The sequence below is a fragment of the Mesoplodon bidens genome (genome assembly GCF_964165515.1).
Source record: "Mesoplodon bidens genome assembly, chromosome: 1".
NCBI lineage: Eukaryota > Metazoa > Chordata > Mammalia > Artiodactyla > Ziphiidae > Mesoplodon > Mesoplodon bidens.
Window position 1 is genome coordinate 151,215,588 of NC_138176.1, and position 17,413 is coordinate 151,233,000.

Consider the following 17,413-nt stretch of genomic DNA (forward strand, 5'->3'; position numbering starts at 1 on the left):
TATTAAAAAAAAAGAGAGAAAAAAATAAATGAGTATGAAGACTTATAAGTTCTATGAAATTTTCAAATAGAAATACATTGTAATAACCTATGCTTTTCTCTCACAGGGTTCAGAAATGCTCAGAAATCAATCACATGAACGCCCACAATTTGGCCTTGGTTTTTTCCTCCTGTTTGTTTCAAACTAAGGGACAAACTAGTGAAGAAGTGAATGTAATTGAGGACTTAATTAATAATTATGTTGAAATATTTGAGGTAAATATTTTATATCCTGCCATTGTAAAAATAGTTTTGATGTTACTGTTTGCAAACAAAAATGTGTATTTTGGGATGTTTTTATTCAGGTCTTTATGTATATTTAAAGAAAATAATGGATAGTTATATGATCCTTAATTTTTTAGATATAACTAGCTTTTTAAGCTATAGCCATTCATTTAAATTTGGCTGCTTCTAAAGCGTTTTTACCATCTGGTGTCTTGGACAGAATATTTCTATTTATAGTGTTTCTATGTTTTTTTTCCTCAGTATATGTATGCATTATAAGTATGTCTACTTAGAGGTATGAAATTTGTGAACTTCACAAATTCGGTAATATACATCAGGCTGATAAATTTTGCAGTTGAAAGCATTTTAGTGTTTTTCTTTTAATTGCTCATGAACTGGAAAAAAAGAAAATTCTGAATTAACAGTCTGTGGTTTTTATTAAGTCATCTCTGTTCTAATTATTTGACTTTTCAATTTGCTATATTATGTTCAGATTTTCATGTTTCATCAGAAAACTGTTAGAATAGGGATGATTTCTTAATTCAAAGGAGTAAAAATAGACGAAATAAGCCTAGGATTTGAATATGGGGGGAATATAAGGGATCTGGGTCAAAGGTCCAGCTCCATTGCTTAACTGCTTCTGCCATCTCAGGGTTGCCATTTAACCTTTCGGGGCATTCTATTAAACAGTCTTGTACAAGGACCCTTGTTTTCCAGGACTATGTATATACCAGATGAAATCAAATAGCTTAATGTAATAGGTCACCTTTTGTAGAGTTTGTACATTCTTACAATAACTGATAAAAAGATTCCTTAGCAAAGGGAAAGAAACTATATTTTAATAAAATAAAATAACACAGTTTGTATCTTAATTTATATAGGAATGGACCAGAATTGTTGGATCTTCTTTGCTCTTTGATCTCCTTTTTACTTCTTCCTATACGTGTCCACTGTTTTTGATCAATAGCAACTTCTTTGCAATAGTTCTGATGCTGAGAAATGAAAGACGTAGAAAAAAAATGTGTGGCTTTGCATGCTCTCTTTATTTTCTATTTTTGTACTCTTAAATTAATAAAAATGTTTATCTACATAGTTTTGTTAAATCCAACTTTAACCAAATGCCGAAAATTTCATAAGCACTTAATCAACATTTCTGTTTGAGAAATGAGTCTTGTCTGTCAACCTACGTAAAGTCTATCAAAGACATCATCAGCCCCTTTGCTAATTAAATTGCCTCAGCAAAGGGGATTCCATTGATGGAATCTGCAGCCTGAAATGATATCATCATAAGATGTTCTGAACTTTATGAGGCTCTATCTAGTTGGCTTTATTTCTGCCCTAGCTTTGTGGGCCCACACTGCTAAAGATGGCCATTCTCATTTATTTTTAATGTGTTGGTCTTTAAATTCCTGAAGAAAGTTATGTGAGGATAAGTACCATCACTCTTTGTATTTTATTAGAATGTCCCAAATTATATTTTAAACAGGTTAAAGAAGACCAAGTCAAACAAATGGACATAGAAAATAGCTTTATTACCAAGTGGAAAGACACTCAAGTGAGTAGTAATAGTTAGATCTCTGATAAAAAAAAAAAAATTTAAACAACAAAAAACTTTCATTGTAAGTAAACATTTGTTGTGTTTATTTTCAAATTCCTATTTGAAGCAAAGTAAAAGTAATGGGAAAAAAGAACCTAGATAAAATAGTTGTGAAATTCTATAGCATTGCACATATGCAAAATGCCAAAGTATTCTAATATAAATTTTTTAAAACATAGATGGAAAAATCAGTTTTAATCTTATCAAAATGTCCTTTTTAAAATCAGTTTTCATTTATAAAAGCACTATTGAAAATATTAGTGGATTTCAAAAGAAGCATTTAAAGTCAAAAGAAATACTAGAATAAATTGAAAATTCAGACTCCCTAATGATTCTTTCCATTATCCTTTTGAAATAAGTTATTTCTTATATGCTTTTGCTTTGCATGCTCTTGGATGATTGGACTAGTGGGAATGTTTCTATTGTGCTATTAGTAACATATGTTATTTATGTCTTAAGTTGACTTTTCTAGATCTTTTCTTGCTTTCCTTGGTTGCATCATACTGGATTTGTATGTTCAGATTGCACTATACTTTTCCAGAGTACCTTTCCTTGTTTGATGAATATTCACTGGACTTTCTTAAAGTTGGTCTTCTAATAACTAGGAACTGTAGTGGATTCAGGGTACCAATGCAAATAATAGAAGTGGGTCAAATATCAATGAATTCTCCATATAGATACACTCATAGGATGAGGCCAATGCTTCCTTCTTAGTCAAACCCTAAGTTCACCTCATTCCTGAAATACACACAACTAATTAGAGAAGTTGTGGGAGTTATCATTCCATATGAGGGATGTGAGGAAAGGCTTTCACCCTAGTGCCTAGCTCCCCGAGGACTAATACTATGACATTAATTCTCTAAGACAGTATGTCCTCCATTTTGACCCAAAGTAATTAATGCAGCCTCCAGACAAGTTAGCAGTAACACTAAAAAATGTGACTCCTTATCAGTTAGTTCTCTTGGATTCTTGCTTTTCGGGGAGAGTTTCAGTTATGAAATAAAAGATTGTGTGAGCCCATGGGATAATCTTTGTTAGCACTATCTATATTGTTATTGGATAAAGTATGAGTACCATTCTTCAAGTTTATCATTTATATTCATGCTACAATAAAGAAATGAGCCTTGAATGCTTTCTGATTAAGTAGAAGTCAGTAAAACAAGAAAAGAATTGTCTATAAAATAGAGTAATTGGGAAAGAAAAGTAGAACAGTTTGGAAAAAATCTGTTGTTTTGCTGGAGTTTTTCTCTAGTCCATTCAAAACTCCTCTGAAGTAGTTTTCTGACAGTCTCTAAGTCTTATCCCTGTTTGAATTTCTTAGCTATTCTTGTTTTTGGCTGCATGCTATGAGTTCTTTGTATTTGCTTTTTTAATTTTTAAAATGTGTCCTTCCTGGAGAGTTGTTTATGCAAACACAAGGAAAAGTAAAAATGTCAACTGTATCTTTTCTTCCCTAGAATTTTTATGTAGCACCAAAAGTGAGGTAGAAAAATTGGAAATAAGCTTTTCTAAGCCTGTAGTGTCAGAATAACTATGAGCAGTTCTTCAAAGTGCATTTTTAATGTTTTTCCACTAAATTTACTCATCAGGTTGATTCTGAGGCACATTTAACTGTGGAAAGATCATTCCTCCATTATGACCTTTCTTGAAAAATGAGTGATGGATATTATTTCCAAGTGTTTATATAACTTAAGGGAATATTTGAAAAAAGCGACTCAAAATATTTTTCACAGATTCATTTCATTCTTTGTTAGTCTTCTCCACATATGCTGTCAGTCTACATAGTGATATCTTATGCTTTTTATTTTCTGGCTTGTGTATTCTTCACTTAGTGTGTCTTCTTGGTTATAACAGCGACCCAAATAACCTAGCACTTGATGCTTGGCTAAAGGTAATTAAAATAAAAACTTAACTTTATTATCTCCTTATTCTATCACTTCACTTTTAATTTTATTTGCTAAATATACTTTTTCTATTTGTAATTTTAACACAGCTCTGACCTAATTTATCTTCAAATTTCAATTTTTGGACTTATCATCTCTTTATTTCCACTGTAGCCAGATTCATTATCTCAATAAGAACCTTAAGGGTATGTGAGGTCACTAAACTTTTGAGTAAGAGAAAAAACTGCATTGTGATTGTGTTTGCTAACTATGTCATTTGTGTAGATTCCTTGTCCTTAATCAACCACATCCAGAAAATGGGTATCATTATGCTGTTAACAGGGGGACTGATCTCATTTCATTATTATAAAATCTTCAAAAATATGACTAGGGTTTTCTAACCATCTTAAGTGTCATGTGTGTGTTCTTGAAAGATACTTACATTTGCTCTCTTCACATCTGCCCTTTTCTAGGTTTCCCAGGCTGGAGATTTGTTAATTGAAGTGTATGTAGAAAGGAAGGAACCTGACTGCAGTATTATAATTCGGGTGAGCCCTAAAGATGGATGTAAAGAGTACTGTTGGAAGTCATAAGTGTTAACATTAGTTTGCATATCTTGAATTTTCTATTGTTTCTTCTGTCTTATTTTACATGTCCAATTCAAGTCATGACAAGTTTGACTCTTCATGCCAATATCCTCTGGGAATTCCATGTTTTGATGATTTGGAAAGAGACCATCCTATGTTCTTTAGGTTATGGTTAGGACATACTATAGGTTCTGGAAAACTACCTGAGCTCAATCACCTGCTCCTCTCCTTTCTTCCTTCTCAACATTAGGCACTTATATACTCTATCTGAGTCTCAATCTTCTGATCTGTAAAATGAGGGAAAATTACAGTATTTACATCATAGCACTGATGTGAGGACTCAATAAGATCCTGCCTATGAAACATTTAGCAAATTGCTTGGTACATAAGTGTTTAATAAATAACTACTACTAGTAGTATTATTATTATTAATCCCCCACCCTTGTATCCTAGACTTTAGCTTCCAGTCTTTCAATGTACTTGAATATTCAATAACTCTCTTCTTCCTTGAGACCACTAGTTAGCCATTTGTTCTGAATTAAAAAGATCCTTCTTGTGTTACCATATTCTGTACTTAGTCTGCCTTAGAGAGAGTGAGACTACTTTCTCTGTAGGCAAAATAGACATGATGCCATCTAAGAGTAGAAATTCAGCTTTAGATTCTTATCATTTTTAAAGTCCAAGATTAAACAGGGTCTTAACAGGTCTTAGATATTTCTGGACTTCACTTAGGTCAAAGATATTGTAATTATTATTTTATATTTTTTAATGATTACATATTATGACTCTTTGGCACTGATTACTCGCCTAGTTGTACAGTTGAACTACTATGAGCTGCCTGGCCCCTCCTTGTCCCCATCTATTTGTTATGCTGAACATGTGATGTTCATCACAGGGGACATGAGGAAGTAGTAGAGATTAATCAGCACAAGTCCATCACTAATGCTGGAAGAGGTAGTCAAAGCACATGACTTAACTCCACTTACACATAAACTCTCTAGTAGCTCGTTTTAATCTTATCTAATAAAGCCATAACAGAAGTTACTACAGTTGAGCAAAGTTCTTATTTTAAGTATATTCACATAAAGGACTGTCCAGTTTCACCTACAACAACTCTAAATTCTCTTGAAAAATATAACAAAAACTATACAGAAATAATCATTAACGTTCGTTTAATGCTTAAAACTTTGCACAACTCTTACACTTATTTCAGCTGATCATTACCTCAACCCAAGGAGGTAGTTGAAGCAGGTGATAGCTCACATTTATATGAGTAGAAACTGGGAATTAATAGCATTCAGGCCCGGATGCAAACCTTAATCATCATATTCCAAACCTGATGATCATTATACTGATGTGTATATTGCTTAGAGTAATGATTTCCAAAATGTGCTTCGTGGAGTTCTAGGTGTTCTTAAGAGGGGCCTTGGGTGTCACCTGGGACACGGAAATGAGTCCCAGTCTTACATTCCTAAGTCAACCTGAGGAACTCCCTGCTGACTATTTCACTAGTTTGGTTTCTCAGTTTTATTATTTATTTTAAGAAAGGGCTACACTTCGTAAAAAAGTATAAAGCCATTCCAATGAATGGTGTCACTGAAGTGACTCATCTACTGATGTTTCAGCTGCTTAAAGTGCTCTACTTTTCCCATGCTAATGTTTTTTTTTCTTTTAAGGTTGTATTACATTAGGCTTTTCTAAATAGCAAATAATGGACTTCACTGTATCATTAATATATTCCAAAGAAAGCACTAAATTCCATGAACTCCAAAAGATAGACTATATGAATTACCTGTAAGAAAAAATGTTTTACGTTATTTATATATGTGCAGTATGCTTATGATTAGTAATGGACAGGAGAAAGGGAAGTGAGCACATTTTCTAAGAAATTTTTGAATAGGTACATAGTTTTACTGAAAACGTGTATAATTAAGTTGCAGTTGCAATATTCTAATGCTTAAATCATCTTCTATTTGTTTGACATTATAACTAAATTCTAATTGGAGAAAGCCAACTTGCTTTTGGCCAGCATACCTGTAAGACTGGCAAAACCAAAACCAGGAAGAAACAAATCAAAAATCCCCAAAGTCCCTGAAGAAGGTGGCATGTTTATACAATGGCCTCAGGAATTGGGACTCTTGTAGAGCTGGCCCCCAGGCTGACACTGCAGACTCTGCCCTGTGCCCTGAAAGCCTGGCTCAAGCATACTTCAGTGTCGCACCATCTGTCACTTGGCATGGTGGGGCACACCACAGACCACTAAAACCCTGGGGCTTTTTGGCATGGCAGACAGCAGTCAACTGTGTATAATTTAGGGCCCAAGCTGAATAAACCTAGCTCCTTGGAACTCCTAATTATAGAACTGAGTGAAATGTTTTACCCCTAGACATTGGATCCAATGTCTGTGGAAGGTCTTAGTATGAGTAGGTATATTCTTCCCTTTTTGAGTGATCTAATTGTTCACTAAGTGAGAAAAAAACATTCTCTCTGATTATGCCTATATGGTGATTTTTTTTTACACATGCATTAAAATGTATTACATTATATGGAGAAGATCTGAATAGGCTTTCCCCATGTGCTTAGAGAAGCTAGTTAAACATACTAAGAGGAAATTTGGAGTATCATTAGGTGGTAGATGGGGGAGTATTACTGCCCTAACAAAGGCCACTTCTGTGTCTGACATATATTCTGAAGAAATTTTGCTTCTCTTTTAGATATCTCCCGTGATGGAAGCAGAAGAATTAACTAATGACATATTAGCAATAAAAAATATAATTCCTACAAAAGATGATATCTGGGCCACATTTGAAGTCATAGACAATGAAGAACTTGGTAAGTGGTTCTCATGCTAGGGATTCTTAAATTTCTTAAAGTATGAAGAAATACTATTTTTGTGACAAGTCATTACTAACATTTTATGTTTTTCTAAAGCTTAACATCTCGTATGACTTCCCTTCTACCTCATCACATGTGTTGATATATGTTAGTGCCACTTGAGGGTGCCCTCCTATGATTTTACTCATCAAAGTAATTATTTTATTGACCATAAACATAGAGTATAAAGCATTAGGCATGTATGTTGCTGCCTCAGGAAATAAGGCCTTATTTATAAGAACAAGCAATTTGATTTGTAACAATATTCTAAATGTCACCACCACCATCCACCTTATTCTACCTTATTCCTGTATGCTACTTATTTAACAAGAACAAGAGTACTGATTTAAAAGGTTATTTATTATTTTTAAAAATAATATTGTTTTAAGCCTAGCAGAAGCATATTTTTAGTTTTTTTTTTTCATCTTTAGTGGAGTGAATCAGGTATTTTGTCATCTTTTATCTCAGATGCAAAAGGATAAAGAGAGCTTTTTAAACACCTTGACTACCCCAAGAGTAATAAGCCTAACATTATAATGACACCATTTGGTTTTAAAGACCTCTAGGGAAAAAAATGAGATGCAGAACATCTTTGTACCTTTACCATCTGTCTAGCTGATACCTGCTAAGGTCTTGGGACCCTTTCAAGTATAGATGTCAAACTGCCAAAAGTAAAATCTTGCCACCCACAAGCTCAAGACAAAAATTAAAAATGAATCTTAAAATACCTCATCATGTATTATTAGGAGTCTTGTAATCAGGGTTAGAATGAAATGGGATTATCAAATACTTTGTCTTTCATTATTCCATCTTGATGTTTTTATTCCTTTTTTTCTTTTTATTGTGCACAATTCTTTAAAAATATAATTTGTATTAAAACACTACTTTCCAATATTCATTGCCAGAATTCAGTGACACTGGTCCTTCGGTGTCAGTTCACACTGTCTCGCCCATAGTTGGGCTCAGTCTGCCCCACTCACAGAAGGTGCTTTGTCAAACGACTCCTGTGACCCCCAACTGCCAAGTACAGTGGATTTGCTTCCGGCTTTACTTTGCTTGTCCTTACTGTGGCATTTATTGCTAATGACCATTCCCTTTTTCTTGGAAAGTGTTCACTCTATTTTCATTGCTGCCTGGATTCTCTTCCTGGTGCTCAAATCGTTTTATCTCATTTGTCAGTTCTTTTTCCTCTGTCTATTCCCTAAGCAGTGGGTTTCTGCTGCTCTGATCTTTTACCATCTTTTCTCATTTTACATTTCTTTATAGACAATCACTTCTACCCTTTGCGCTTGACTAACATGCAAGCAGGTGTTTCCCAAGTGTGCCTTTATACTTCCCCCTCTGGCCCACCTGTTTACCTCCTTTAAAACCCAGACTAAGGGTTCCATTGCACTTTGTCTTTATCTTTTTTTATAATGCCTATCATGTGGATTTATTTTTGTCTTTCTTGATGAGGACTCTTTAGAAGGAAGGAGGGACTCTCTTTTTTTCTATCTTTAGTACAGTCTCTGTCCCTGGCAGAGTGCCTAGTACTAGCTGCCATACAATTAAAATCTTTTGCATAAGTGAAGCACACTTTTGTATTACTATATGGTTCAATGGTGCTAAAGTCTTGATTTTTGTTTAATTTTAAGGGGAGGGGCTAGGTTACCAGCTTCATCATACTTGTGAGTAAAAGATAATTGTCAGCATTACTGCCAGAATTATCTTTCTAAATCACAAATAGGATCCTATTGTTTTATTTTTTTTCTTTTAATTTTCATCATTTTTGTTGTTGTTATTGTTTTAAACATCTTTATTGGAGTATAATTGCTTTACAATGGTGTCTTAGTTTCTGCTTTATAACAAGGTGAATCAGCTATACGTATACATATATCCCCATATCTCCTCCCTCTTGTGTCTCCCTCCCTCCCACCCTCCCTATCCCACCCCTCTAGGTGGTCACAAAGCACTGAGCTAATCTCCCTGTGCTATGCGGCTGCTTCCCACTAGCTAACTATTTTACATTTGGTAGTATATATTAATCCATACCACTCTCTCATATTGTTTTAAAACCATTTTAAAACTCTTTCATTACTGGAGAAAAGACAGTCTTATCAATAAGTTGTACTGGGAAAACTGGACAGCTACATGTGAAAGAATGAAATTAGAACATTTTCTCACACCGTATACAAAAATAAGCTTAAAATGGACTAATGACTTAAATATAAGACCTGAAACCATAAAACTCCTAAAAGAGAACATAGACAGAAGACTCTTCTGACATAAATTGTAGCAATATTTTTTGAATCCGTCTCCCAAGGCAAAAGAAACAAAAACAAAAATAAACAAATGGGATCTAATTAAACCTAAAAGCTGTACACAGCAAAGGAAACCATCAACAAAACAAAAAGACAACCTATAGAATATGAGAAAGTATTTGCAAATAATATATCTGTTAAGAGATTAATATCCAAAATATATAAAGAACCCATACGAGTCAGTAGCAAAAAACCCCCAAATGACCCAATTAATAAATGGGCAGAAGATCTGAATAGACATTTTTTCCAAAGAAGACATGTAGGTGGCCAACAGGTATAATAGAATATGCTCAACATCACTAATCATCAGGGAAATGCAAACCAAAACCACAATGAGATATTACCTCACACCTCTCAAAATGGCTATCATCAAAATGTCTATAAATAACAAATGTTTGCAAGGATGTGGAAAAAGGGAAACCTAGTACACTGTTGGTGGGAATGTAAATTGGTGCAGCCACTATGGAAAACAGTATGGAGGTTCCTCAAAAAACTAAAAATAGAGCTACTATATGATCCAGCAATTCCACTCCTGTGTATATAGCCAGAAAAGAGGAAAACTGTAATTTGAAAAGATACATGCACCCCAAAGTTCATAGCAGCATTATTTACAATTGCCAAGATATGGAAGCAACCTAAGTGTCCATCAACAGATGAATGGATAAAGAAGATGTGATATGTGTATACAGTGTATGTACAGTGAAATACTAGTCAACCATAAAAAAGAATGAAATTCTGCCAATTGCAGCAATGGGATGGACCTAGCGAGTGTTATGCTCATAAAATAAGTCAGAAAAATACAAGTACTCTGTTATATCCACATATATAGTCACTTTTATGTGGAATTTAAGAAGTAAAGCAAATGAATATATATAACAAAAAGAAACAGACTCACAGGCATAGAGAACAAATTAGTGGTTACCAGAGGGAGAGGGAAGAGGCAGAGGCAAGATAGGGGTAGGGGACTAAGAGATACAAACTACTGTGTATAAAATAAATAAGCAACAAGGATATATTATACAGTACAAGGAAATGTAGCCATTATTTTGTAATAACTTTAAATGGAGTATAACCTATAAAAATATTGAATCACTATGTTGTACACCTGAAACTAATATAATATATATTATATATTATAATAAACTATAATAAACTAATATATATATAATATATATAATCAACTATACTTCAATATATAAATACATACCCTTTCATTATTTCTTCATTATCCATATTATCCATCCTTCAAGATCCAGCTCAAATGCCCCTTCCTCCAAGACGGTAATTAGATGAATATAGTTCTTACTGATCTTTTGTGATTATTTGCTTAAAGATGTATAATACTGCTTACTAATCGGACTTGTAGAATAGTAACCTGGCTCTGCCTTATGTTCTTTAGGATTTACCATATCTTTTAGATCTTTATATCTCTTGGTACCTCTAGCATAGTGTATGATGTGGAACATATTTTCAATATCTTGTTAACTTAGGTGGAACAGGATAGGGGTGCATTCTGAACCTGAGTGACTGGGATTGTTGCTGCTTGGATAGATGTATCCAAATATGGAAGGCTCAAAAAAAGTGATTTCTGCTTATAGATTAGGAACCACCAGGAGATATCAAAGCCCTGGTTAGCTCGTAGACAGCTGATGGTTTCCTGCATGCTTCTGTTGCTGTTTGTTTGTTTGATTGTTTGTTTTTTAGGAGAGCCACAGCAAAAAAATGAATCGTGGATTTGGGGGTAAGCATCCTCTCGCTACCGCCCTTGTTCTCTCAGGGGTTGAGTCAAAGCATATCCCTGTGTCACAGCTCTGGAGTTCTGTGCCTTTGGGCATTGGTCTTTCGGACTGAGAGGAGGAAGCAGAATGGATGAGGATAGGAAGAATTATGTAGAGCTAGAAGAGAGATTGCAGTATATCTGGAAACAGTCTTTTTAAATTTCACCTGGGAAAATGAAGGGAGGCTTACCCTGAAAATGACTAATTATCAACTTGCATGTGCCCGTTAGTACATCACAAATGCTAAGATTGGAATCGGGTTTTTTTTGTTGTTGGTGGTGGTAGTGGTGGTTCCTTCTCGCTAATTAAAAAAAGTTATCTTGATGAAGATATAAAAAGACTAGGAGACTTCAAGCTGTTTTGACTTGTGAATGTCCAAATATGTAATCAAAGGAACACCCCATGTACATCAAGAAAGAATACATCTGATGGAGTTAGGAATTCAAATTTGGCATGGTTTTAATGTCTGGTCAACCATTCAAGTCGAAATTGCCAGAAGGGAAAACTAAGATTATTTTCACTGCTTTTAGAGGAACAAAGCTAAGAAAGCAACAAAGGGGCCTGTGATTATGTTGGCTTACTGGAGCAGATGGAACCTGTGAGCTGCACCTGACCTTCTGAAATGTTAAGAGCTTTATTTCCAGTAACATGCAGGGAAGATAAAGAAATGTAAAAAGAAGATAAAAGTGAAGGCATTGGTAGTCACAAGATTGTAGTTGATAGGAAGAATGTCAGCAGAAAATTGATGCTTTTCCTAACGTAAATATAAATCCTCCAAGTAACTGAAGCAACCAAAAATAAATAAATGGGTAAATAAATAAATAGATAAATAAATGGATAAATAAATAAGTGGGTAAATAAATAAATGGATAAATAAGTAAGTGAACCAGAAGTGCTGGATTTTATTTTAGGTACCTGTAAATTTTAAAGCAATAGTCTTCTACCCTGTCTTTTCCAGTGCCCCCTTTGTATAATAGATATTTTGTTTGTCCCTTTACTCTCCTGAGATACTCTATTATACCCATTAAAAAAAATGTTATAACCTAATTATAGAAATAAGTAAAAAGAAAATATGTGTTATAATACATAAATGCTCAGACATTCCTATATAGTCAAAGATAATGAAAATATATTCTTTAATTTATAAATGGAATTATCATGGATGTGACAGCTACAGATGCAGACTGATACAAGCATGTCAGTTTGTGACTCATGTATCATTAGCAGAAGTGCCATCATTGGTGAAATGGCATCTTAGTCTGTTCAGCCTGCTTTAACAGAAATTTACTTCTCACAGTTCTGGAGGCTGGGAAGTCCAAGATCAAGGCACCAGCAGACTTGGTGTTTGGTGGGGGCCTGCTTCCTGGATCACAGATGTCCATGTTTTCACTGAGTCCTCACATGATAGAAGGGAGCTTGTGGGATCTCTTTTATAAGAGCACTAAACCCATTCAGGAGGGCTCTGCCTTCATGATTTAATCACACTGGGGATTAGTTTCAACATATGAATTGGGGAAGGGGAGGGTGAATGGGGCAAACATTCAGACCATAGCAAATGGTAAACAACTCTTAGAAAAGTTCTGACAGACAAAGCACAATCTTTTTTTTTTTTTTTTTTTTTTTGCTCATATAGTAGTTAGAGAGTCATGGGAAAAAAATACCACATTAAAACCATATAAAATATTTTGAGAATTTATATGTAAAACTGAGTTAGATTCTAAGCTGTTAGTTTATAAGTAGGTTTTTCTTTTAAATGAATGTCTGTGGGACCTTTGAAATTTGTACTAGATGGAGAACAAGTCTTTCTCTGTTTCATTCTTTGAAAGATGCCAGGCAATCATCAGGACAAGCTGAAACCCACCTTAGGAGAGGGTATCCCTTTCACCATACTTATAAAGTACACTGTTATTTTAATGCTTCACCTTAAAAATGAACCTGTACCCTGCCAATGTAGTCCCATACCCCTTAGGTTCTTCATATGCTGAAAAAAAATAACTGCCCACGGGGCCTCATTTAAGTGGGCTTCCTCACTGAGAGGTTCAAGTTTGTGAAGCAGTTACTTTCTACACAGCAATATCATAACAAATTGTTTTCTTCCTTCTCCTCATAGTTACTATGAAATGGAAGATCAGTTCATTTTTAATCGGAGTCTTTCTAGTTCTTCTCTTGATTGACACAAGTGCTGTCACCCTCTGAGTATGTGGATAGGACAGAGAAAGACTTGCATGGCTCTAGGCTTGGCACTAAAAATAATTATTAAGGAAGTCATAATTGTCTCTGGAAATCCTGTGTCATTACTGCCAGAAGTTTAAGGACAACACCTGTTATTTCAGGTGGAAATGAATAGTTCTCTATCTAACAAGGTAGGCCAGGTTTAATTCTGTGGACAAGATTTTAAACTACTGAGAACACGATTTACCTAGCAAAAGAACCACCTCCAGACCTGTTGTTAACTAACTACACTGAATTTTCAGCAATTTTAATGCTATAGATAGTGTGCAAATGAGTTATTTCTAATAATGCCCTAATGCCAGCTGACTTACATAGCATAAAATCTATCATGATGGTTGTAAATGTAACTATTAATAAAAACAAGTTTATTTGTAGGAATTTATATTCCAACAACGTTTGATGACTCAGTCCATTTTTCCTGCCTCTTACCTCTTTCTTTTATAATTGTATCATTTGACAGTCTAACAATTTAAAATATTTATCTTTTCAACCCATTTTTCAGCTCTGTTTTTTACAGCTTTTTTTTTTTTTTTTATGATTGTGTTGGGTCTTCGTTTCTGTGCGAGGGCTTTCTCTAGTTGTGGCAAGCGGGGGCCACTCTTCATCATGGTGCGCGGACCTCTCACTATCGCGGCCTCTCTTGTTGAGGAGCACAGGCTCCAGACACGCAGGCTCAGTAATTGTGGCTCACAGGCCCAGTTGCTCCACGGCATGTCGGATCTTCCCAGACCAGGGCTCGAACCCATGTCCTCTGTATTGGCAGGCAGATTCTCAACCACTGCACCACCAGGGAAGCTCTCATCTCTGTTTTTAAGCAGGAACTTGGATCTTCAGGATTTTCATTCTCCTGAAGTATTTCATACTATGAAACTGATGTGAAAAACATATTTGGCTAATTTTTTGCACATCTATATTTATCTCTATATCTGCTGTGATATATTTCAGTATAACTAAGAGCACTTCAGAACTATCACTATTGTGTCTACTTGTAATGGAGACACTCTTTAATATAAAATTTCTGATATTTGGAAGTCTCCTTACAAATTTAATCTTGTAATAAAGGAGAGTACGCTTTTATTTCAATCCAGATAGTTTTGCAGTTAAGAGTATCATTCCCACTGCCAAGCCAACTGCAATATCATCAGTTTCTTTACATACAGGATGTTGAAACTATCTTATTTCCTTACCATCTTCTCACTAAGGATAGGAAAGTAAAGGAGAAAGTGTGAACTGAATTGTTTTTCACTTTGCTTATATTACCTTATTTAGTCCTCAGAAATATCTTGGTGAGTTGATACTTTTTCCCAAAAATTACATGTGTGAAAATCATCATGAGGAGGTTTACTTATTTGTCCAAAATAAAACCAAGTGTAGTAGTTATGATTTGGGGCTGTAAAGTCAGATACATTTGAGAGTCAAATCTTTGTTCCTCACCAGCTATTTGGCTTTAGGCAAGTAGTTGAACTTCTCTGGGAGACCAGTATTAAGGAGAATGTGATATATTTGGTCTTTTTTACTTGTAATTTTATTACCAATTAAAGTAGCATGGGTCATATACAAGTGTGATGCTATTGACATACGCTTTGTTGTATGTCATTAGCATTAATTACTACTTTAACCAAAAATGAAAAGGCAAGTACTATTCGTTTTACATGTAGGAGGGTATGAAAGAGCTGAACTGACTTATAAAGCCTATGGTACAAGGAAAGTTACATCAACATCTTCATTTTAGAGCTTATGTTCTTGCTATTTCAATTATGCTATTTTCAGTGTACTGTGAAAATGCTTGAATTTCTTTTATTCTCAGAATATGCTTCTGTCATAACATTTTATTAACTGATTGGCATATTTTGATCAGCAAAACACTTTCCTATGTAACTTTGATTGTAACTTTAAAAGCCTGTGATTTTTTTGTTAACTCTATGCTGAGAACTTGTGACGTATATAAAAATATGCTTACATAAAACAGATGTATATGAATGAGCATTTATCAAGGAGAAATCTTTTTCTTTTAATTTTTTAATTTTATTTTTTCATACAGCATCTTCTTATTAGTCCTCCATTTTATACACATCAGTGTATACATGTCAATCCCAATCTCCCAATTCATCACACCACCATCACCACCCCACCACTGCTTTCCCCCCTTGGTGTCCATATGTTTGTTCCCTACATCTGTGTCTCAATTTCTGCCCTGCAAACCAGTTCATCTGTACCACTTTTCTAGGTTACACATATATGCGTTAATATATGATATTTGTTTTTCTCTTTCTGACTTACTTCACTCTCTATGATAGCCTCTAGATCCATCCATGTCTCAAAAAATGACCCAATTTCGTTCCTTTTTATGGCTGAGTAATATTCCATTGTATATATGTACCACATCTTCTTTACCCATTCGTCTGTCGATGGGCATTTAGATTGCTTCCATGACCTGGCTATTGTAAATAGTGCTGCAGTGAACATTGGGGTGCCTGTGTCTTTTTGAATTATGGTTTTCTCTGTGTATATGCTGAGTAGTGGGACTGCTGGATCATATGGTAACTCAATTTTTAGTTTTTTAAGGAAACTCCATACTGTTCTCCATAGTGGCTGTATCAATGTACATTCCCACCAACGGGCAAGAGGGTTCCCTTTTCTCCACATCCTCTCCAGCATTTGTTGTTTGTACATTTTCTGATGATGGCCATTCTGACTGGTGTGAGGTGATACCTCATTGTAGTTTTGATTTGCATTTCCCTAATGATTAGTGGTGTTGAGCAGCTTTTCATGTGCTTCTTGGCGACCTGTATGTCTTCTTTGGAAAAATGTCTATTTAGGTCTTCTGCCCATTTTGGGATTGGGTTGTTTGTTTTTTTAATATTGAGCTACATGAGCTGTTTATATATTTTGGAGATTAATCCTTTGTCCATTGATTCGTTTGCAAATATTTTCTCCCATTCTGAGGGTTGTTTTTTCCTCTTGTTTATGGTTTCCTTTGCTGTGCAAAAGCTTTGAAGTTTCATTAGGTCCCATTTGTTTATTTTTGTTTTTATTTCCATTACTCTAGGAGGTGGATCAAAAAAGACCTTGTTGTGATTTATGTCAAAGAGTGTTCTTCCTATGTTTTCCTCTATGAGTTTTATAGTGTCTGGTCATACATTTAGATCTCTAATCCATTTGGATTTTATTTTTGTGTATGGTGTTAGGGAGTGTTCTAATTTCATTCTTTTACATGTAGCTGTCCAGTTTTCCCAGCACCACTTATTAAAGAGGCTTTCTTTTCTCCACTGAATATTCTTGCCTCCTTTATCAAAGATAAGGTGACCATATGTGCATGGGTTTATCTCTGGGCTTTCTATCCTGTTCCATTGATCTATATTTCTGTTTTTGTGCCAGTACCATACTTTCTTGACTACTGTAGCTTTGTAATATAGTCTGAAGTCAGGGAGTCTGATTCCTCCAGCTCTGCTTTTTTCCCTCAAAACTACTTTGGCTATTCAGGGTCTCTTGTGTCTCCATACAAATGTTAAGATTTTTTGTTCTAGTTCTGTAAAAAAAAAGGCCATTGGTAATTTGGTAGGGATTGCATTGAATCTGTAGATTGCTTTGGGTAGTATAGTCATTTTCACAATATTGATTCTTCCAATACAAGAAAATGGTATATCTCTCCATCTGTTGGTGTCATCTTTAATTTCTTTCATCAGCGTCTTATAGTTTTCTGCATACAGGTCTTGTGTCTCCCTAGGTAGGTCTATTGCTAGGTATTTTATTCTTTTGGTTGCAGTGGTAAACAGGAGTGTTTCCTTAATTTCTCTTTCAGATTTTTCATCATTAGTGTATAGGAATGCAAGAGATTTCTGTGCATTAATTTTATATCCTGCAACTTTACCAAGTTCATTGATTAGCTCTAGTAGTTT

General features: G+C 34.8%; 1 protein-coding gene across 1 annotated transcript in view; it reads left to right on the forward strand.

Annotated features, from left to right (window-relative positions):
• ARAP2 (ArfGAP with RhoGAP domain, ankyrin repeat and PH domain 2) overlaps positions 1 to 17,413 on the forward strand; it is a gene marked incomplete at its 3' end in the record, with an annotated part of 205,821 nt that overhangs the window by 130,600 nt on the left and 57,808 nt on the right. Inside the window, exons 23-26 of the mRNA XM_081237829.1 lie at positions 107 to 254; positions 1,750 to 1,818; positions 4,217 to 4,291; positions 7,045 to 7,162. Coding sequence (XP_081093955.1) covers positions 107 to 254; positions 1,750 to 1,818; positions 4,217 to 4,291; positions 7,045 to 7,162 — 410 coding nt within the window. The remainder of the gene's footprint in view (positions 1 to 106; positions 255 to 1,749; positions 1,819 to 4,216; positions 4,292 to 7,044; positions 7,163 to 17,413) is intronic.